Source organism: Lepidochelys kempii, chromosome 5 (assembly GCF_965140285.1).
Source record: "Lepidochelys kempii isolate rLepKem1 chromosome 5, rLepKem1.hap1, whole genome shotgun sequence".
Taxonomy (NCBI): Eukaryota; Metazoa; Chordata; order Testudines; family Cheloniidae; genus Lepidochelys; species Lepidochelys kempii.
Genome location: NC_136384.1, coordinates 96,190,390 through 96,214,285, shown reverse-complemented (window position 1 = coordinate 96,214,285; position 23,896 = coordinate 96,190,390). Strand labels below are relative to the sequence as shown.

The window sequence follows — 23,896 nt, the reverse complement described above, 5'->3', positions numbered from 1 at the left end:
GGGTTTCTGCCACAGATGAGGCTTTAAGTTCCACTGGGGGCTCTATATGATCCCAGCTGGCAAAGACTGCTCAGGAGATGTGCTGAGTCAGGGCATCCTATGGTTAAATTGACCATGTCCCTTTTCTGACAATACCACTAATTTTTAGGTCTATGCTCGTGGCCCGCTGGCCCTTTGATGGACAGGAGTTTGCAGCTGCTTTTTTGCCATCACAGTCTCCTTCTCAGTGGACTTTCGGCTCTGCACCTGGGTCTTCAGCAACAGCAACCCAGGCATGAACCTGGCCCCCTAGTATTTACTGTAATGTGAGGGTCTGAGCCAACATGTTGTTTATACGGGTGGCTGAAGAATGAACTCAGTTTTCCCACTGGCTGACGAAGCATGATTTTTCACATCACTCTAAAAATGCTTTTAGGAGTTCCCTACCTCCATGGGAAATAACTTTTTTGTAAGGCTCAATGACTTTCATATCAATCCTCTGCTCCTGTTCTCCAATCACTACCGTTCTCCATAACCTGTTGTCTTGTCGCTCTTCCTCAGCAGTATACTCCGGAATGGATTCAGACTCTTCTTGGAAAACATCCCTAACAGCTGCTTGGTCTTCTGAAAACAATAAAACAGAACATATTACTATAGCATCTTCATAATTAGTGGTCCAAATTTGTAGTAATTCAATGAACTCAACTTTCCCTTTAAAGCCATTAGTTAGTCTGGATTTACAGTGCTATAAATGAGAACAGAATTTGACCCTGTAACAGCCACTTGGTCAGATCTGCCTCCCTTTTCGCCATTTTGAACATGATAGTAAATAATCACAGTGCAGAATTGCCTTTACATTTTTCAGGTAACAAAATGCAATGTAACACTCTGATTAGCAACTTGCAGTGCCTATTGAACTGCTGCTCTTCAATGATATATGGGCTGCTGGTGTGATAATTGTACCAAAAAGTAAAGTACAAAGTTAAAATGGAAAAATTAATCCCTTGGTCATACCAGTGCTTGCCAGGGTTGGGGGGGAAGGGGGGAGGAGGAGAGAGGAAGTAATTAACAATAGGGCTGCATTGTTCTCAACTTTCTTTCCCTTTTCTCAAGTGTTCCTCCTATTTTTTGGTGGACGTCAAAGAGGTCTGAAATGGAGAAATACCCGATTAAACCAAACAACATTCTGAGTACTACTCCACATCCAAAACCATCAGACTCAGATGACGATGATACTGCATTGCACTGCCACTACTCCACATGGCTGTCTGCTCGAATATATTAAACAAAATTTTCAGGGTGTGGATTTTATTCTCTGTAATCCCTTTCATCTAAGGATGAAGTCTTTGTCCCCTGCTAAAAGGATCAAATAGAAGCACGGATGGAGGAACTACAAACTCCCGTCCTTCATACTTTGCATCCAGGAAGGGAGCAGCAATGCAGCCTGACCACCACTATGGGCATACCTCACAGGGTTGTGATGCACTGGTCCATAAAATTCAGAGCGCAGCAGCCACACTCAGATACAAAGTCCACAGAGGACTATGGAGTCCCTCAGCACAGCCCCTCTGTTTCCTTGTCCCCCCAGCCCATGCAGGGTGTCACTGTATTTCTACTACATTTTGAGAGTTGCATAGTGTCAAAAGATGCTGCAGAATTTTGTTCTAAGTCAGGAGTAGATAGATTAACAGAGTAGCAAGGGACCAGAGTTGGTTTCTGATACTCCCGCGAGTATGTCAAGTAATTAGCAAAACATATATATCCATTCTGCATTGAAAAGCATGGCTGCTAATGTATGTCTAATTGTATCTCAGGTTGCCAGATTTAGTGGCTGGCTACATAAAAATTAACATATGGTACTAACGTCATTTGTAGTTGGAATTACTTAATTTCTTTCCCTAGCTAGTGAGTACAACGTAGGATTTTTGAGTGAATCTGTTCCTCTTTTCCATCTATTTTTTATTAATCTTCCTGGAGCATTTTAGCATTGTGAACACACACCACAAATAAGCAGGCAGTCTGAGCAAACATCTCCTGGTCAGAAAGAGAGGAAACAGCCCAGAAGACACATATGGCAGAAAAGCAGAGAATTTGTTTCAATGCGTGACACACATAAATAGCATGCTCAGTCTTAGGTGAAAAGACTAAATATATCTAGCAAGGAGATTTGGGGGGAAATGGAAGCAAGGTTTTAAAGCCTAACAAAAAAAGCCAAGAATCTAATTAGTTTGGCTGAATCACCAAATATAGTTATAGTTTGTATTTATGTTGACATATCTGTTCTGTTTAATGCAGCATTCCTAACTGAGCTAATGAAGGCCCACTATTCTAATACAAACAGCGTCCACATTAGCCATGCATATTCATGTACAGAACCACTGTAGTTTTGCCCTGTGTCCATGCTAGCATGGTCTCCTGGGTATTTGTCCTGCAGTTCTTGTCACAACTTCCCAGGAGCAGTCGTTTCTGCGCATGGCGGTTTGAAAGGCCACAAGTGTACTGTGGGGCAGTAAGGGGAACATTATCTGAAACACTTAAGTCTGAACTGTTTAGTGATTTCTGTACTGGTTCTAAACCAATGCAGGCTGAAACAGCTCCAACTGAACTCATACTGGGTACTTGAGACAGGACTTGTGGACACTGTGATTGGCTATAGATGTAAATCAAATAATTTGATTCAGACCCTATTTTCTCACTAGACACAGCTTTGTAAAGACACAAATCCCCTAGGAAGATTTTCTTCCTACTCAGCCAGTCTGATTTCTGATTTAAAAGGGTGTTTTTTTCATGTGAGGTACATGGAGCACTTAAATCAACCTGAGGCTGTTTTTTTGCTAATCTGAGTAAAGGAATAAATTCCCTGAGCAGAGTTCTGCCAGTTCACATAGACATTTCAGGTCCAATCCAGGACATAACCCTCCAAGTATAAGAAATAATAGGAATGGACACCTTGAACTCTTTAAATTAATGGTACTTGGCATATGGCTCATAGTTAGTGAGTAAATGATGAACTGTCTAATTTAGAAAGTGACATAAAAACATGGGGCCAAATTCAGACTTGGAGTAAATGAGAACAATTCCCATTGAAATCATTGGTATTTGCATCCATTTGGCATCCAGCTGATTTCCCTTCCCCCCCACCCCCATTTTCTTATATTCAGAAATAGTTTGCTTTCATGCAGTATTCAATATAGTCAAATTCTGAAAAGCTCTCTGCAGCAACCAGGGTGGATTTGTTTTTTTTTTTTTTACATTTCAACCATCTAGTCAGCTCATCATCACGCTCCACATCTGCCCATAACAAACTCTGTCTTCTACCCAGAAGTGACATTAGAAATACTTATGGATGGCTGAATACACAGTGATATCCTCTTTAGCAATAACAACTTAAGCTGGCATTACTGTTCCTTGGATGTTTAAATGATCATTCCAAGTACTTTTAATTTACAATGTCCTCTCCAGTAATAGAACATTTATATGCAAGGAAGAATTTAGTTTAAATGTATTAAAAAGTTGTCCTCTGTTGTTGGTTGTGAATGTGTGGTTCCCCACATAGAAAAAAATTATAATTATTATTCATCTACACAAATAACCACATTGTATATAAGGCCAATCATGTAACAAAAAAGAATTTGCACAATAGCCATATCCCTCTCACCATGAGAACAGCTGAATTAAGCAATGTTACAAATTGTTTTACATAAGTAGTATGAGAGAGAGAATGGTATCTGGGTTAAGGCACTAGAATTAGATTCAGTTGATCATGGTTCAGTTACTTGGTTCTGCCATATGCAAGCTTATATGACCTTGGACAAGTCCCTTCATTTCTCAGTCCTTTAGCTCCCTATCTATGAAACAGGGATAATACTACTTCCTTTCTTCAACACTTTGTCTTGTCTATTTAGACTGTATAGTCTTCATTGCAGGGACTGCTGTGCCTAGCATATTGGAACACAAAAATTGGTTAAAAGAAGGACTTGTGGCACCTTAGAGACTAACAAATTTATTTGAGCATAAGCTTTCGTGAGCTACAGCTCACTTCATCGGATGCATTCAGTGGTTGTGGCTTCTAGGCAATACTGTAACACAAATAATAATACATTCGTTGTGAAACATGTTAAGTTTCACCGTTGACTTTCAGAATACTGCTGATCCATGCACCATGCTCACTAGATTTGTTCTGTAAATTTCAAAGTCCGAACTGACTTTTATTCCGATATAATGTCTATCTAGAATGATATGAGCAGAACAAAAAACCTTGTGTCTCCTTATCTGATGACTATCATGATTTGGCCAGGTGTTCACAGAAATTTTGTAATAGGGAGATTTTTTTCTGCTGTAATATGTCCCATAAGGACTTTCATTGTACCATGTTTTTCTTTGCAGGACTGTGATTACAAGTACACATGCTTCATTAACTGCATATTGTTTTGCAGCACTTTCTCTAAGTTGGGAAGAGTGATTAATATTAACTGATATTTTATTATAAAAACTTGCAGTCCAAATACTGACTCCAAACAATGATGTCCGTTCGTTTGCTAGCAACACAAAAATCTAACTTGCTTTAACTTAACCAAGGAAGAATGCTGAATTCACTGGAACTCTATATTCTATTGCAGACACTACATCCAGCTGGAGAAGCATTTCATATACAGAATTACGGCTTTGGTCAAGTAAACACATAAGCATGTGCTTAAGCTTGTAGGACTCCCATTAACTCCAAGGTCCTTAATGCATTGTTGGATTAGGGCCTAATTGACAATAATTTAAATGCTGAATAAACGTTCACCTTAATAAAATGTACAGTACTTTATAACATAATTAGGGCCAGATTAATTTCCACTGGTAAAGGAGGGGGTAGTAGTTTGGCCCACTGCACCACATGGGGATAACTGCAGTGGCGGGTTGGTGGTGTTTGCACTAACACCATCTCTCAGAGGAAAGACAGCTTTAATTTCTACTTGGAGCTCAACAGGAGCTCTGCCAGCACAGGTGCTTAGTCAAGCACTAAATCAACACTTCCCCTTCTCTCCTGGCCCCTCCCTGCCAGTGATACACTCTTTGGGAACTGCACTGGTCCTGTACATTTCATTGCTGGCACATAACAGATTATCCCTTACTGAAATTATCCCTTTATCTCTAAGAACAATGACCTTTTAATATTTTTTTACAATATGACCCTTATTTTTAAAAAGGTATGGAAAAGCGGGCTTGTACCAAAGTAGTAAGGATGGTCTAGTCTAGAAGGGCACTGTATGGGGGACTTGGGAGACTTATTCAATTTCCAGCTCAATTGCAGACTCCGTGTGTGACCTTGGGCAAGTTTCATCATTTACCTTCCACCTCAGTTCCTTCTCTGTAAAATGGAGATAAATCCCCAACCCACAGAGGAATTGAGAGGATAAAATCCATTAATGATTGGTATCTCAGCTCCTCATATAGTCATGAGGACCAGCTAAGTATCTAGAGAGAGTATTGCCCCAAGAAATAAGTAAGAGTGATCTTGACAATTATTCTTTTGTAAGTCTCACTTCTCTCTCCAGGAACACAACGAACAAATATGGAGAGAAAAAAAGTCACTAAACATGTAAAAGATAATGGAACCAGGTGCAATAAGAAGCACTGGTTTATTAAGAACTGATCTTGCCAGATAAATTCAAATATTTTATTTTTTTAACGAGAATTACTAAATTAATAATTAGTAAATGAATGAAAAGGAGTAGATAGAATAATTGGGATTTTAGTAAAGCATTTACTACAGTATATCATGAAATTTCTCTCAATATTAATTCAAACTGACTTGAATGCGAACAGTCCCAAAGTATAAAAACTTGCTGAAGGTCCACAAAGGGTTATGATAAAACATTAACTTTTGGTTTCATAAGTTGTCTACTAGGTATTGCCAGGAAGTGTGTTAGATTGAGTTTTATTTAATATCTTCATTAATGATCTAGATTCTAGAAGACGAGGTAAAGAAAACTTTTATGAAACACATAAATGGGTGTTATCCCAAACACTGACGAGGAGAAAGAGAACACAAAAGAACCTATGGAGATTAGACTAACAGACAGAAAATAATAAAATAAGATTCATCTTGCTATGATATCAGCAAAAATAATCTGAAACAAAAATATTCACTGGGAAAGAGAAATCTGGAAATGAATAATGTTAAGAGAGACAGGATCAAATTTTCAAAACTGCCAATGTACTTCCTAGTTATGTAACATAAACATACTGAAAACCAAAGTAGTAATACCTATAACTGTAACCAAGCCAGTACTGACTGTCAAAGAACTGGTAAACTCTGAGATATGCTCCTAATCAAAGAGGGATTTTTTTCAGGACAAGTCCCATAGTAGTGCTGGGGAGTGAGAGGAGTCTGAACTTCTGCATTTCTATGACTAGCTGTTCTTACCTCCAAGATAACTAGCTAATCAATTAAGTTAGTTCTCAGCGTGGCGCTAAAGAAGTAGACACCACTGATTACTTTCCATGCGGAAGAGACAGATGTTCCTTATGAACGGAAAATGGGTGAAGTATTAGATTTACTTACACTGCCTAAAGGCTGACACACAAAAGACAGACCTAGGCCCATCTAAAACAATGAGGAAAAGCCTGCTTTATTTCTGCATAATGTCTTCCCAGTTTAGCTCATTACCATTTCCAGTGTATTCAAAAGAATCTGCTTCATCAGGAGTGTCAAGGTCATCTACATTGATGTCAATTTCATCTGGCGTATCCAGATTATCATCAGAAAGGACAGACCCTTCACTTCGGTCCAAAGAAAGGTTGATGTTTGGAGCAGTGAGCTTTATTCTTCTGGGGTGGGAGCCATTAAGATCCAGAGAATTAGGTGGCTCTAAATAATATGAAGAAAGAGAAGAGTATCTGTATTAGATAAAACTGCTCTACTGAATGCTTTTGAATAACATCAAACACACTCAACAATGATATTTTCTATCAACCAGTCATTTAAAATTGTATAATATATAAAATCAATTGTAAAAAAAGTTAACAAGAAACGAAAATAGATTTATGTCTTCAGAAATGTCAAATGTAGCTAGAAGCTCTAAATTACATGAATTCCCAATGACCTCAGTGAGATACATATGGAAGCATCCCAGGACAGAATTTGGCCCTATAAATTTAGTTAAAATTATCATTATATTTAAAAAACAGATGAAGGATTTGTATTGTCATGTTCCAAACTCTGATAGTAACACCATTATTAATCATAATCACTTTCTCTTAAATTGTTCAAAATGGGATCTAGCTCCTTTGAAGACATGCCTGAGCGGGAAAGTTCAGATCTGGTTACCACCTTTTCCAAACTTCTGTAATATTTAGACACAGGTGCATTTTGTTTTTATAACAAAATTATGGGCCAAAAGCAAAGTTCAGATGTGCTTCTGACAGTATATGTGGATCACACAGTTCATTTCAATGTTGAACCAAGGTACCTTTGAATGAATATACCTTTAGATATCTATTGTCGTATTTGTTTGGTATCATTCTTGTGGTGGTATTTTGCAAATATGCTGCTCTGTATTTTGTCTGATTATATAATGTGAAATTCTCTACAGTAGTAGTTATAAATATGCAACATAACCTTGTTCCTCATAGTTGGGTGTAATTAAAGATATTCTCAGTTAATTAAAATACAAGTTTGGCATGATTTCTTTCCTGCTACTGCATTTTATGCAATATTTTAAGCTCTCTTCTTTGGATTAGTGTCTTTTAATATCTGAACTTACTTACCCCATTTAGACTGAAGTCCAATTTAGCATACTTAAGGCAGAGTACTTAATGCATTTAGTTCTTGTGATAATTAACAGACAGCTGACACCAGGGCACAAGGGAAAATATGTGGCACATTGCTAATTATTATCATTTGTCACGTGAAGTACAGAATTAACTAAATAAAGCAAACAACACTTTTTTTCTAACACTGAAATGATGCCTTATCAGCACAGAAATGTCCTTCTCACTGAATAATTAAATGTCATGGAAATCAGACATAACTGAATGAATGAATGAATAAATGTTTCTCTTACCAGGCCTGATCTCTGTAGTATCAGGACTTAGTACACCCTCCTCAAAGGGGATGTCCATTCCCACATCCTCTGGTACCAATCTGGAAAAAACAACAAAGCAACACCTTAAATTGACATACTGTATTTTATATGCAAGATGACCAAGATCAATTTGATCTAATTTGGAGCACTGTCTTTCCTCATATATGTCTAATTTTAATATTTGATTTGCAAACAGGCTACAGTCATATAGTGATGACCACAGTGTGGCTGATGGAACATGTCTAGGTAGCTCTTAGTTACCTCTATTGTTGATATGGAGATGTGGCCCCTGGAGAGTGCAAACCGCACCACATAATCACGCACTTGAGTTTGGATTAGGACGTAGCATTGTGTAACCCCACTTCAGCAGACTGCAGTTGTTTCCATTTTATGCAAATTAAGTGCAGCTTCTGGGCTTCTCGCAAGTTGCTAATGCAGCACTAGGTGCCAGAAAGTTGTGGCTATCCTGAGCCACTGCATGCAAATCACATATCATAGCAAGACTTCCATAATAACCTAATTACCATAATCACATTTGCTGTACATCAACATTAAGACTAAAAGGATATTACATTTTTTGATTTTATTCATATTTTAGGGCTATTTTGCATGTGAATCAGCTAAAGTGTCTCATTCTATCATGGAATTTCAGAAAGGCATGTATAGGACTGAAAGAACTCAGAAGCACAAAAATAATATCCTGGAATTTTGTGACAGATTTTCTATGTTGCAAAAACTCCTACCAAATGTTTAACTTTCATATCAAGTAATATTAGTTAGGAAAATATTACGGAACTATCCTAATAATTATACCTAAAAATGACTATTAATTGGGATAATGTATAGCAAATGCTGGGGGGAAATTGCAAATGTTAGAATTTTTTAAAATAAATCACTTCAGCTGTGTTCATTCCCCCTTTGTATTCACTTTCTGTGAAATTTTTACAAATAAGTTTGCTAGTAGGAATGTTCACAGAAACAGCAAATTTGAAATGAATGTGACAGAATATTAATTTAAAGTAAATTTCAGTTTCATAACTGCAAGTATTTACACCATAAGCCTTATTCTGAAAAGTTACACTAAATCAATCAGAATAAACATATTGTGTGACCTATGTGTCCTTTCCAAACAGCTCAATTTTAAATTATGAATACCGATTACACAAAGCAATATTTGCAGGAAACATTTCATAGGAAATCCAAAGTGAAATATCTTCACATAAAAATTTAGTTGAATAACTTTAAAAAAGAAAAAAAATTGTGGAAAACATAATTTTCTTTGCAGATAGTTTGTGAACTGAAAAAAAAAAGCCCAAAATGCCATGGCTAAATAGCTTTTTGAGAATAGGCAACCAACTCTCTATAAACATCCAACTGGAATGTTGAAAATAACTACAAATTAATTATTGAAAAAAATACAAAATCAAAGATGTTAATGTAACAGGGGAATTTCTAATACCATCAGCAGACCTGATCCTGCTTTCCTTGCTCATTCAAAGAAATTGTCATTGATTACATTGTGAAATGTGCGTTCTTATGGAAGGCAAGGACACACAACACACACTGTATTCAGGTAACTTTTAAACATTATTGTGAATATGCAAATGTATAGCCTCAGGCATATTTTTACAGTAGCAATTTAAGCTACAACATAGTCTGGCTTTTTTGTTGTTTTTTTTAGCAGCAGAAAAATAATTTTGTTTTCACATCTGGATCACAGAAATTTGGCTAAATGGATTTGTATGAGACTTCTCTCCTCCCCCCCCTCCGCCCCAAAAATCATACTCTGGATCTTATTTTTGGGCTGAGACTGATGTTATAGCCTGTTAATGATGATATAGCCTGTCCTGTCCACATGCAGGACCTGTTATGAAGGGTTCAGAGTAACAGCCGTGTTAGTCTGTATTCGCAAAAAGAAAAGGAGTACTTGTGGCACCTTAGAGACTAACCAATTTATCTGAGCATAAGTGAGCTGTAGCTCACGAAAGCTTATGCTCAAATAAATTGGTTAGTCTCTAAGGTGCCACAAGTACTCCTTTTCTTTTTGTTTTGAAGGAGCCAGTTTCCATTCAGTTGTATCTACAGAAGGCTCTGTTTATCCACTGCACAACTCTGCTAATGGTTTAGGAGAATATTATAACAATTGACTGCCACCTAGTTGTCTCCTGTACACTTCATCGTCACAGGGCACCAAGGGAAACAGTCTTGGAATTAAGAATTAACAAAGATGGAGGTTAAAGTAATGGTTGTGGAAAAGTGAGTCTGAGGCAGATCAGTAGCAGTATAGAAAATTTTAACATTCCTGTGCTGGAGCTGTGATAAGGGCAAAGTAGTAAGAATTTTCCTCTGATATATCTTCAGCAGAGTCTCATCCAGCAGACTCACTTGAACTGATGGGGAGTCTAATTAATCCAACTTGCGTTAGTTCTGTGTTACAGCGTTCCTTGTTGTACATTCTTTCTATCTACTTTGTTGGGGGAAAAAATCCTATCTGGCTGTTTGGCCAGCATCCTGGGAGCAGTGTCAGAGCATGGCCTTCTTTGGTTATTTATTATTATTATTGTGTATTTATCGTATGATGGTAGTGCATAGAGACCCCAATCAACATCTGGGCCCCATTGTGCTAAACACTATGCAAACACACAGTAAGAGACAGTCCCTGCCCTGAACAGCTTACAATCTAAACAGACATGCCAGACAAAGGGTGAGAGAAGGGAACTATTACCTTCAGTTTGCAGATAGGGAACTGAGGCACAGAACGTTTAAGGGCTCGATCCAAAGCTCACTGATGTCAATAGAAAAATTCCACTGATTTCAAGGGGCTTTGGATCAGGCCTTAAATGACTTGTACAAGGTGACAGAGGAAGACTGTGGCATAGCAAGGAATTGAGCCCCAAACACCTGATTCCAGTCCGTTTCTTTTACCATAAGATTAGCTTTCCTCTTGACAGAGTGTCACCCAGTTTCTTTCAATGAGCTTTTAGAATTGGTGGCCTGTACAATCTCCTTAAATATCACTCAGCTGGGCAAATATATGCCCGTGAAGGAACATCAGAGGAGGCACCTTATTATCTAGTCTCATGTAACAATGTCATGTCTAGACGCTGCAGGGGCCAGAGCTAGATGGGCAAGTTTCCATTTTAGGATTCCATCTTTGCTCTGTGGCTATGGAGCCTGGGAACTGTATAGAGAACCAAAGGCTTCTACATTGTGGATGATGCATGGGCAGGCCTTCTCCCTAAATGAAATGACAAAGTCTTTAAGGTGCCAACGGACTCCAACAGATTTATTTGGGCATAAGCTTTTGTGGGTAAAAAACCTACTTCTTCAGATGCATGGAGTGAAAATTACAGATGCAGACATTATTATATTGATACATGAAGAGAGGGGAGTTACCTCACAAGTGGAGAGCCAGTGTTGACAGGGCCAATTGGATCAGGGTGGATGTTGTCCACTCCCAATAACTGTTGAGGAGGTGTCAATTCCAGGAGAGGCAAAGCTGCTTTTGTAGTGAGCCAGCCACTCCTGGTCCCTATTCAAGCCCAAATTAATGGCGTTAAATTTGCAAATGAATTTTAGTTCTGCAGTTTCTCTTTGAAGTCTGTTTCTGAAGTTTTTTTGTTCAAGTACGGCTACTTTTAAATCTGTTATAGACTGTCCAGGAAGACTGAAGTGTTCCCCTACTGGCTTTTGTATGTTACCATTCCTGATGTCCGATTTGTGTCCATTTATTCTTTTACATAGAGACTGTCTGGTTTGGCCAATGTACACGGCAGAGGGGCATTGCTGGCACATGATGGCATATATCACATTGGTAGATGTGCAGGTGAATGAGTCCATGATGGTCTGGCTAATGTGATTGGGTCCTCTGATGGTGTCACTAGAATAGATATGGGGACAGAGTAGGCAACGAGGTTTGTTACAGGGATTGGTTCCTCGGTTAGTGTTTCTGTGGTGTGGTGTGTTGTTGATTGTGAGAAAGCAATGAAATGCTTTGTCATCACTTCACTAGATTTATTGCACAATGAATTTCCTATGCAAAGTCGAATAACTTGAGTACTGAAAAAGGAATTGTTTTAATTACTTAATTTCATCTACAAAACACACCACTTTGGAACACGTCTGGTGGTTGTCAAAGAGGCTTTGTATTTTTCTTTCTTGTTATGGACAACAGTAGAATAAATGAAAAAGTCTGATCAAAGCACCCTGCTAATGGATAAAATAAATGGCATTAAATTGTTTGTAATTGTTAACACTAAACAGTAGAATCAAAATAAATGTTATCTGTGCACAGAAGCGCTACAGAAAACTGATTCTTTGAATGTCATCACTATTTCCTTACAAAATGTAAATAAACGATTAACTATTTAAATGCTTTGACCAATACACAGTAAAATTCTGTTATTAAAATTAATTCATCCTTTTAAACAAATATGAAATGAAGCCTGAGTTTTATAATGACATTTAGATGTCCCAGTAAAGCTAAATAAGATACTGTATGCAAACATCAGAGCGGGAGTGTATATATTTGTGAATATATTTGCTTTAGTGTCCACATTCAGGTTTTATTTAAAATGTGTTTTATTAACATTTTACAATTTAGATGCCTAAATCTAAGCATGAGACTGCAGGAGTTTGGCACTTCTGAAAATCGGGCCACTTATTTAGGTGTCTGTAGGCACAAGTTTGAAAAGGTTGGCCAATATTAATAGACATGTTTTCTTGATATTTTAAAAATGTCGCTAAAATATGGTTTGTTTTTAAATTTAAATTTCCCTTATTGTTCTGTGAAACAGAAAAATATTCTGTTATTGCAAGAATTCTCAAACTTGGGGTCGCGAGTTTATTACATGGGGGGTCGTGAGCTATCAGCTTCCAACCAAACCCTACTTTGCCTCCAGCATTTCTGATGTTAAATATAAAAAAGTGTTTTTAATTTATAAGGGGGGTCACACTCAGAGGCTTGCTATGTGAAAGGGATTTATTTGGGCATAAACTTTTGTGGGCTAAAACCCACTTCATCAGATGCATGGAGTGAAAAATACAGTAAGGAGTATACATGTGAAGATGGGAGTTGCCTAACCAAGAGGGAGGTCAGTGCTAACGAGACCAATTCAATTAAGGTGGAAGTAGCCTAGTCTCAACAGTTGATTACTTTTGTAGTGCTGTCCTCGCTTACAGACAGCCCCCCCAACCTGAAGCAAATACTCACCAGCAACTACCACCACACAACAAAAACACTAACCCAGGAACCTATCCTTGCAACAAACCCCGTTGCCAACTCTGTCTGCATATCTATTCAAGGGACACCGTCATAGGACCTAACCACATGAGTCACATCATCAGAGGCTCGTTCACCTGCACATCTACCAATGTGATATATGCCATCATGTGCCAGCAATGTCCCTCTGCCATGTACATTGGCCAAACTGGACAGTCTCTACACAAATGAATAAATGGACACAAATCTGACATCAAGAATTGCAACATTCAAAAACCAGTAGGAGAGCACTCCAATCTCCCTGGACACTCAATAACAGACTTAAAAGTGGCAATTCTTCAACAAAAATTCAAAAACAGACTTCAATGAGAAACTGCAGAACTGGAATTAATTTGCAAACTGGACACCATCAAATTAGGCCTGAATAAAGACTGGGAGTGGATGGGTCACTACAACAAGTAATTTTCCCTCTGCTGATACTCACACCTTCTTGTCAACTGTTGGAAGTGGGCGACGTCCACCTAGATTACACTGGCCCGGTTAGCACTGCAAAAATAATCAACTGTTGAGAATAGGCCACTTCCACGTTAACTGAATTTGCCTCGTTAGCACTGCCCCCATCCCCCCCACTTGGTAAGGCAACTCCTATCTTTTCATATATATATATACTGCTTACTGTATTTTTCACTCCATGCATCGGATGAAGTGGGTTTTAGCCCACGAAAGCTTATGCCCAAAAAAATTTGTTAGTCTCTAAGGTGCCACAAGGATTCTTCGTTTTTGCTGATACAAACTAATAAAGCTACCACTCTGGAATATGTGAAAGGGGACACCAGTTTGAGAACCACTGTGCTATTGCATAAGTATCTGAAAGCAGAAAGTGATTGTAAGTGAAAGTCGCAAGGTAATTTTTATTCCTTATAATGGGCGAAAAGCAAAAATAAAACAAGCAACATAAATGGTGAATGGTAAATTTAAAAAATACTTTGTTTCATAATCTCAAGTGTAAAAATAAATTTAAAATGAGTTTTATCCCAATTGTGTCCATTTTATTTAAAAGTGTTCTGTAGCAAAACAAAAGACAAAACTAGGATACTACTGTAAGCTCTTTGAGAGATGGACCATCTTTTTGATCTGTGTTTGTACCATGCCTAGAACAATGGGGTCCTGGTCTCTGATTGGCCTCCTAGGTGCTATTGCTATACAAATAATACCTAAAGGAGCAATTTTCTTAAATGAATTAAACTGAGTTAATAATTTGTTATTAATGGGCTGTTAAAGTTTTACACCCCAAGCGTGAATTGAATCTCTACCCCTATAAACTACATTCTCTTCACAGGTTGAACTAGCCCATTGATTTCAATAGGAGTGATATTCAAGTAATTGAGAACAGAATTTGGCCAAGAATCTCTAAGCTCAATTTGATGGAACAGCATTTTTATGTAATTAATATACAATATTCAATGTGGGGTATTTGTTGTGTGACAGCTCTAGAAGCAAGGGGTACCCTCCTCCAGATGGAGACTTGACAGATTTGGGACACTGTAGGTACATAAAAAATAATTTAAAACATGACCATAAACAGCCTTGTTGACATAAAATAATCTCCTGCATTTCAAATCAAAGAGGGGCATATATTATGGCCTTACAGCAAAGCTGAATGTAAATAGCTAAGCAGTTTTTGCTGAGATAATGCTTTTTTTTTTTAGTGTCAAGTCCCTTTTCTATGAAATAAACAATGAACAGCACTTGAGAAAAATGTCCTGAGAATGATATTTTTAGAACCCTTGTATGCACCCTAGACTGACCAAATAAGCATGTCACGCTGGAAACATGAGCTCTAATATCGTCAGTAAAAACAAAGTTTTTACAGAATGGAGACATGATTAATGTTTATTTACTTATAAATTAATATGCAAAGCAGACATTTAAAAAAAGAGATGGGAACTAGCCTTAGTTATTCTCAGATGACTATTGTTTTCATTTCCCCTTTCACAGCCAGAATGGGTAAAAACCTGGTGGACTGGGGGAAGGGCATGGAAAGGAGGAGTACTGCTTCTACTGTATTGTACACTTCTTCCTCAAACTCCCCAGCAGTGCAGAAATGGGCAAGGTGGGGGCATGTTGACTTTCTGCAGCACAATCACCCCCAATCTGGCAGGATTTTTGTAAAAACCTGACGTTCTTTGCATTAACTGACTTGGGTTCCTCCTCCACGCTCTGAAGGGAATTCTGGAGGCAGCAGATAACAGACAAATCCTTGGCAGAGCATAGGCTGGGAACCCACCTATAGGCATTGGGCCTCCACAAATGTCAGCAGAATCCTCTGGTAATGCAGGAACTCCATTCTACAGTAGGCAAACCCTTCCCACTCCTTCACCCACAGAGGGAAGTGTTAGTACATCGGAAACCTCTTACGTCCATGCTTGAAGAATTTCCAGGCACACAAGGTGATGCTGACCACAATGTTAGGAATAGAGAGAACACTTTTTCTTTCCGGTGAATGCTCCTTGTTGAAGGTCTACTCAGCTGCATTAGAGGCTCCATTATAGTCATACACGATTTAGTGGATTGATAAAAAGATGTTTTCTCTTGAAACTGAGGTCAAAGTAAATTAAACTTTGTGTCCTAAATGACTTGTGTGGTACACAGACCAGTCATTCAATGATCAGCTGCATTAGGAGTCAGGTTACGGGACATTAGCTTTGATATATAAGGCCTGCAGTCTTGCACAAAAGTAAGTCCAAAAATGTGTATTTCTTAAAGGCAGTTCAGAGCCAGATATCAGATTTGTCTGAGAGCGAATGGGGGTGGGAAAAGCTGACTTGCAGCTGAACTCTTTTACATTCCCTTTTTATGGTTTAGTTAGCCACATATCTGATGAAACAACCTCTAGATCAGTGGTGGCAACCTGCAGCCTGTCAGGGTAATCTGCTGGTGGGCTGCCAGACAGTTTGTTTACACTGCATGGCCACCCACAGCTCCCAGTGGCTGCAGTTCGCCATTCCCAGCGCAGGCCTTTCACCCTCCCGTTTTCTATGCCCAAAAGCTACGTCACATTTAGCACATTTAGGCTGGAGAAGGCTGCTAAGCCAGGAAACAGCACACTGACATTTTCTACGTTTTTTCACAGATCTTTCATATTTTCCCCTCCTATGTGCAGAAATGTATTTATTTTTTTTACTCTGCAGGGCACTATGTTCAGGGCTTTTATAAAGTGGTCAAAGAAAGGTAAATGCAAAGAATGTCACACCCATAATCACATAAAAATGCTGATTATCCATGTTGTTTTGAAAAATAATAATGGTAAGACTGGAGAACAAAGTACAAAGAGAATGCCATTCAGAGAGGAGACTGGAAAATTAGCCATATTAAAAACAAACAAGCTACTCAAATTTCACAGATAACCCTGGTGCCACCATGGCCTTGCAATAAACAACAGGCTTGGTTAGTGCCTGTTTTGTCACTGATTCTCAATGAAAGGTGGAGCTTTTGGAGGGAGAATGGGTTCATCGTGAGATGGCTCAACCGATATAAAAATAATTTTAGGGGATTGGAGATCCTCTCTCTCTTGCATCTGCCTGGTGGACTAAAAACAAAAACAAAACAAAACACAGTGCAGAATTTATTCTCTATTCCTTCTTATCCCTATTTCAGATATAATACAAGTCACATAAAAATCAAGGAAGGAGAATTAGTAAAAGGTGGTATTGGACATCACAATGCAATATTTTTTTTTATTCTTGTTTCTTCCTCCCTTAAAAAAATCCTTCCTTGTGATCTCTGCAAGGAGCCAAAGTAGCACTCCCTTTCTGCTCGACATGTGTTCTTCCCCCCGTCACTTGTAATCTGTTCTTTCTTGCCTACCCCCGCTCTTTCCCTTCCTAGCGCTCCATTCTGAAGGGTGTTGAGTACCCTCACCCTGATCCAGCAAAGCACTTACGCATGTTCTTAACTTGACTTCAGTTAAACTACTTTCATGCTTAAAGTTCAGCATGGATTAAGAGTGCTCAATATCAGGTGGGATCCAGCCCTCAGCTCTTTCACCTTCCCATTATCAGCACTAACCTAAAGCCATGCCTGAACTATCCAATCACATTGTGGCTGGCCCAAGGGCAGGGGTGGGACTGCCTTCTTCCCCTTCTTGAGTATTTACTCAGGGCCACCTAAAATCTGGGCCTCAGTCTGAATGAGCCAAATTAATATGATAACAGAAGTTAATGGAATTACACCAGAGATGAATTTGGCAAAATATCTTTGCTTAATTGCTAATGATATTTCTCTTCCACTTACAATTCTATGCTACAAAGTAAGACATCTTTTTCAGTTTAAGGCACTTGGATCCAAAACAATCCCTTCAGATAACACACATGGGGTAACTTTCACTAGTTTCAATGGGGGTGGGAGGGTGGTCATACATCCCTTTCCAGTGTTGTACTTGCTTTAACCCTCCCTTTTGCATTCAGGTAACACAGCTGCAGAACCCATCATTACTGCAGATCAAACTCTTGTCAGACATATATTTTTTAGAATTAGAAACTGTTTGGCAGTTTTGCTTTTATTCCAAAAAGAAAAGGCCTTTCTGCTTCCTTTTTATTAAAAAATATTACTATATGTTTACGTGTTTGTACTGTGATGTCCTGTAACTAGAGTTCTTTCTCTATTTGAAAAGATAACTGAATGCCAGGGCCTTTCTTTATCAATATTTCTGATGAGAAATATTACCATAAATATCAATGGTCTAGGGTCATCTACCATTCTTGGACTACTTTTTCAAAAGTACAACAGAAATGATTTAAAATGTAGTCAGTCTGTTGTGCATTTTGAATAGGAAACGATTCTTCTGGTTACAGATGTGAACTATGTAACTGTTTTACAAATGAGATGGGTTATTTCAAGTAACATATTAAGCTACAAGAACTGGTAGGAAAGCACATTAATTGCATGTGTGTGCCTTTGCCTTTTGAAGCTGATCATCTAACTAGGGCAAGTAGAAGGGATTTGCAGGCTCAGCTGGAAACATGCTAACCAGACAATATCAAACAACCACAACAAAACAGGAGATTCAGAAAATACGGTGGTATTATACATAATTAGGAAGGGAGAAGATGATAGAGTATTAGGCCATAAGCTCCCACTCCAAAAAATATATAGAAAAGTTGTCAGGAAATACTCAGCTAGAAAGAGAAATATAAACCATAAGTAAGACCCATTAGCCCAACCTAGTCTAGGGAGAGAAAAAATATATTGACATGAAAATCTTCAAAATGACTTCCTAGAATCAGTTCCTAACTGCAACATTTCTGTGCTACAAATCTGTAAGCAGGAAATTTCTACAACTTGTTTTTAAAAGAGGCTTTGGAAGGGATTCTTAGGTTGATAAACTGAAGAGCCCTAAAATAAAGAACAGTATTCAACAAATCAAAGTGACACGTATTGCACAGCTTGGATTCAATGCAGGAAAGACATTACAGTTCAAGTGGACTTTTTAGTGATTCCCTATCTCACCTGTATCTGCACACCAAAAAAATAATAAAAATAAATAAAAATGAACAGCCTAGAGGGAATCCATGTCTGGACATCTGAGATTTTGGAAGCAGAAGCAATTACTTTTACCCAAAGTGGTGTAACAGATCCTCTGGTATAATCATATTACATGCAAGTGACTAGTGGAAGCTGATTAATTATTTCTAATTAAGATCTGCAAATTAAGAAGAAATAGGTGCAGGGTTGATTTAATCATGTACTACAGAATATGTCCAAGTGGTTACTAAGTTTAATTCTTGGGCGATAATAAAATTAAGGTAGAAAAAATCAATATCCTGAATGTTGGAATTTATTCATCACTAAAAAACCTTGAATCATCCTTCTATTTACATACTATAAAATATTGGACAATGGGTCTCTGTTTGAGCCATATATTTTAATAACCATACTATAATACACAGTGCAAGGTGCTGTGCAAATATTAACTTATCATTTTTCACAACACTGCTGCGCAATAGGTATGCAAGTGCCATTATTCCCATTTTATAGATGGAGATACTGAGATAGAGAAGTTAGGCAACTTACCAAAGCCCTTAGAGGTAGTCATTTTCAGAACCAGGATTTGAACTCATGACTTCCTAGGTCCCTGTCCTGTGTGCCTCAGATCTAAAAGTTGTTTGACAATGAACATTAGAGCTGGTTGAAATTTTCTGAATTTCAATTCTTTTAGTCAATTTTTCACTGAAATTTCAAAGTTAGATCAGAAAAGTGATTGGTTTTGTTGTAAAAAATTTTCCCTAAAAATTCATCACGTTTTTCAACTAGATATAAGCTAGATGGCTGAAATTTTCTGAATTTCAAAATTTCAGTGAAAAGTTTTGTTGAAACTTTGAATTTTGACAAAAAGGGATGGATTGTTCACAAAAGAAATCTTGAAGAAGTTTTCCTATTTTTCAAATAGCTTTAGTATTTGTACGGTTTATCTTATTTTTGTCTGTTTTTGCCATAACAGAAGAAGCAGAAAAGAAGGTGTATGTTGTGCTCCACACAAGGACTTCCAATATGCTTGGCACGATGAGAATTCCCCTTCACCTATTCCTATAAGACTAAAATTTCTTTAAATAGTTCTGATAAAGAAATTCACAATGGCCTTGACAATTTTAAAATACAACTAGTGTTACTCCTGTACAACTGATCTGTTTGGCTCTGCAACTTTGTTGGCTTTCTCCAGTGTTATTTTTTTTAAATTAAATCTTTTTTTGTTTTTCATGGTCTTCCTTTTGCACTGCTTAACACATTTGCCTCGTGGTAGAGACGTCTACAACTGTCCTCTATGGGATGGAATCAGATCTGTCAACAGTGGGTAAAAGGTCCTATCCTACTAACAACTTTACACCCTTTTTTTTTTTTTCTCGAAAGAGATTCCTCTTTAACACAAGTGATGGAGACTTTTGGGCCTGATTTTCAGAGGTGCTAAGCATCCACAACTCTAGCTGAAATCAATAGGCACTGCAGATACTCGGCACTTCTGCAAATCGGTTTATTAGAACACAAGGATCTGAATTCAGTTCCTTCGTTGCTGCCAAGTTGAGAATTGGCACGATTTGCAGTATTTTGATTTTTTTAAAGGGGTATGTGCACACAAATTTCTTATGCTACAGATGCCTTCTGGTTGTCATCATATTTGTCTCCCTGTGACACTTGTTTTTACCTTTTTTCCTATGTATTATTTCTACACTGTGCAATTGCACCTCTAGTCTAACATAATCCTGAATCCATGATTCTCTTACCCCTTTTCGCTCCTTTTTGTCTGCTGTATTGCTTTCTCCTTTATTCTCTTGCTATTGCTATACCTCTCCCCTATTTTTGCATTTTTATCTATTTTTCTGTTTTCCTACAATATCTAGGTTTTTTTTCTCTTTTGCATTGTTCTACCTAAAATTTTCGTCTTACTTTTGAAATTCTGTAATTTCATAGTTCAGGTTAGGACTTCAGTATACATGTATATCTTAAATTGCTGTAGTGAGCCTGCAGCTCATTCAGGTTAAGATATACATTTATACTGAATTCCTAACCTGAATTCTGAAATCATAGAAACTCCAAGTTAAGACTAAAATTCTCCCACATGGCTTGAAGGATCAGCCACAGATCAACTGACGAGAAAGGCAGGGGCGCAGAGCAATACCGCAGCTTTAGAAGAACAGGTGGATGAATGGATACTTTGGGACCTTTTAAGAACTGGATCCCAGAAGAAATCTGACATAAAAAGCAGGGAAGATCTGCCCTGTCTCATCTAAAGGCCTCAGACTGTCTTACAGATGCTCTGTGTGTGTCTCACCATCAACTACCCTAAGAAGAAGACCGCTATGATAAATCAGTGGGACCCCTGGAGCCAGTAAAAGGCGGCAGACCAACCAAATCCGGGCACAAAAGGAAACATTAGACAGGGGGATACTCTGAAAGTGCCAGAGCCAGTGTGTCAGGGAATGCAGAGCTAATAACAGCTGGATTGGAACCAGGGAAGGAGGGGACCGGGGAGCACTGAGACTGAAAGAGAAAGCAGTTGGAATGCAGCCAAAGAGCTGCATCGAGAGGGCTTGTGTAAACTGATCCAAGGACGTTTTATTCAAACTACTCAAAATACCCTTTTATAGGCAAATGTTCCCAAGGCATTGTGGCCTAACCTCACGGAAGATAAGCATGAATAAACCATGCCACAGGCCCATGCTGGAGGGGCCTCAGCTGTGCTTAAAATGACAATGACCAGATCAGGATGGACAGGATCCCATATTATGGGGTCCTAGTTGGGGCAGTTTCCAGCCCCAGGAGAAGAGGGGGGGAAATCGAAAGGTCGGAAATAGAGCCAGTAGGAGAAGTAGCATGCAGGAGACACTAGATGTGGCAAACCCAAGGAGAGGAGTTGGCAAAGGGCTCATAATCCAGTATCATCCCTATAGGAGAGACCTTTGAGGAGAGCATGCTGGGCTACTGATACAATATCCAGCAAGGGCACAATGCAGAATGGCCCCAGAAAGAGCATTAGTGATGTGAAGGGCATCAGATATAGGGTGTGGAAGGTAAAACATCATGTTTGTGAGATCACAGAACCAAAGGATCAAGGTCAGTCCTGGTGTAAGAGGGTGCAACTCCACTGACATCAATGGAGTTACACCAGGATTGAATATGATACAAAGACTTTACAAGGGAAGATGGGTTTAAGTCCACAATTCAGGAAAACTTCAGCACATGCTAGGTCCCATTTAGTAAAAGTTCAACATATACTTAAGTGCTTCCTTGAACAGGGTGGCTTTCCTCAATCAGGTCTTAAATGGGCATCCTGGAGAGTATGCTCTATAGCCTTATTCCCAACTGGTTGGATTGCCCCGTGGCACTTTAACTAGGAGTTTCATGGCCTTATTTATTTCATAACCAAAAACAATGTGTGTGCACCTACTGTGCTTGCACCCTTTCCTTTCTGCCATTCTTAATAAAGACTTCTTTCCTGTCAGACATATAATAGTGTATCACATCATGTGCTACAGCATAAAGAGTCTCCTGTTTGAAACACCTGCTGAGTCTGTGGCATACCCAGTACAATACCATGTACCTACAGCCAGGTGTTTTACCATGAACCTCACAATGACTCTCACGGTAGCTGGTTGGGGAGCTATACTGTCTCCATGTACTCCACTCAACCACTTGTGCTATCTTTGCAGATGAGTGTGCAATATAATGCTCAATAATTGTGCCCCAGAATTCTCTCCAACATTATCTGGATGTTGCACTCCAGTGTGGATTGCACTCTCAGCAAATTTGCGGATGATACTAAACTGGGAGGAGTGGTAGATACGCTGGAGGGGAGGGATAGGATACAGAAGGACCTAGACAAATTGGAGGATTGGGCCAAAAGAAATCTGATGAGGTTCAATAAGGATAAGTGCAGGGTCCTGCACTTAGGACGGAAGAACCCAATGCACAGCTACAGACTAGGGACCGAATGGCTAGGCAGCAGTTCTGCGGAAAAGGACCTAGGGGTGACAGTGGACGAGAAGCTGGATATGAGTCAGCACTGTGCCCTTGTTGCCAAGAAGGCCAATGGCATTTTGGGATGTATAAGTAGGGGCATAGCGAGCAGATCGAGGGACGTGATCGTTCCTCTCTATTCGACATTGGTGAGGCCTCAGCTGGAGTACTGTGTCCAGTTTTGGGCCCCACGCTACAAGAAGGATGTGGATAAATTGGAGAGAGTCCAGCGAAGGGCAACAAAAATTATTAGGGGTCTGGAACACATGATTTATGAGGAGAGGCTGAGGGAGCTGGGATTGTTTAGCCTGCAGAAGAGAAGAATGAGGGGGGATTTGATAGCTGCTTTCAACTACCTGAAAGGGGGTTCCAAAGAGGATGGCTCTAGACTGTTCTCAATGGTAGCAGATGACAGAACGAGGAGTAATGGTCTCAAGTTGCAGTGGGGGAGGTTTAGATTGGATATTAGGAAAAACTTTTTCACTAAGAGGGTGGTGAAACACTGGAATGCGTTACCTAGGGAGGTGGTAGAATCTCCTTCCTTAGAGGTTTTTAAGGTCAGGCTTGACAAAGCCCTGGCTGGGATTATTTAACTGGGAATTGGTCCTGCTTCGAGCAGGGGGTTGGACTAGATGACCTTCTGGGGTCCCTTCCAACCCTGATATTCTATGATTCTATGATCTCCTGTACTGAATATATGTTGAGATGCTTCCCCTCCAGGAGTTGACATTTCACTGCCATCTCATTGGCTCTTCTGGAGCAGGAATGTTATTTCCATAAGTAACACATCTCACGTGATCCTCCTGAAAGGACAATGTGGCATGGGGAGTTGACAGCTGACTCTTCTTGAAGGGAATTTCATCATGTAATACTTAATCCTTCTATTTCAGAACTGAAAGCGCTAAAATTTCTAACACTAAGAACTAACTTCCTCTTTCACTGGGAACAAATACTGAAGAATTTGTTTTACTATTGAAAAATAAATGTGCCTTTTGCCTCTAGATATTTGGTTTGAATCTGTTCCACATCAGCAGTGTATGAAAGTCATTAGCATATGCGATAGCTATTTGATGTCTATTGTGAAATGAGAGTTGATTGAGTCAATCCACAT

General features: G+C 38.9%; 1 protein-coding gene across 5 annotated transcripts in view; it reads right to left on the bottom strand.

The window, feature by feature from the left end:
* Positions 1 to 23,896, bottom strand: part of PRUNE2 (prune homolog 2 with BCH domain) — a 186,042-nt gene that overhangs the window by 26,124 nt on the left and 136,022 nt on the right. For all 5 annotated transcript variants that reach the window (XM_073345112.2, XM_073345108.2, XM_073345110.2 and 2 more), the window contains 3 exons: positions 8,034 to 8,113; positions 6,638 to 6,838; positions 427 to 603 (listed from right to left, as the gene is read on the bottom strand). In XM_073345112.2, the coding sequence (XP_073201213.1) occupies positions 427 to 603; positions 6,638 to 6,838; positions 8,034 to 8,113 (458 nt within the window). The remainder of the gene's footprint in view (positions 1 to 426; positions 604 to 6,637; positions 6,839 to 8,033; positions 8,114 to 23,896) is intronic.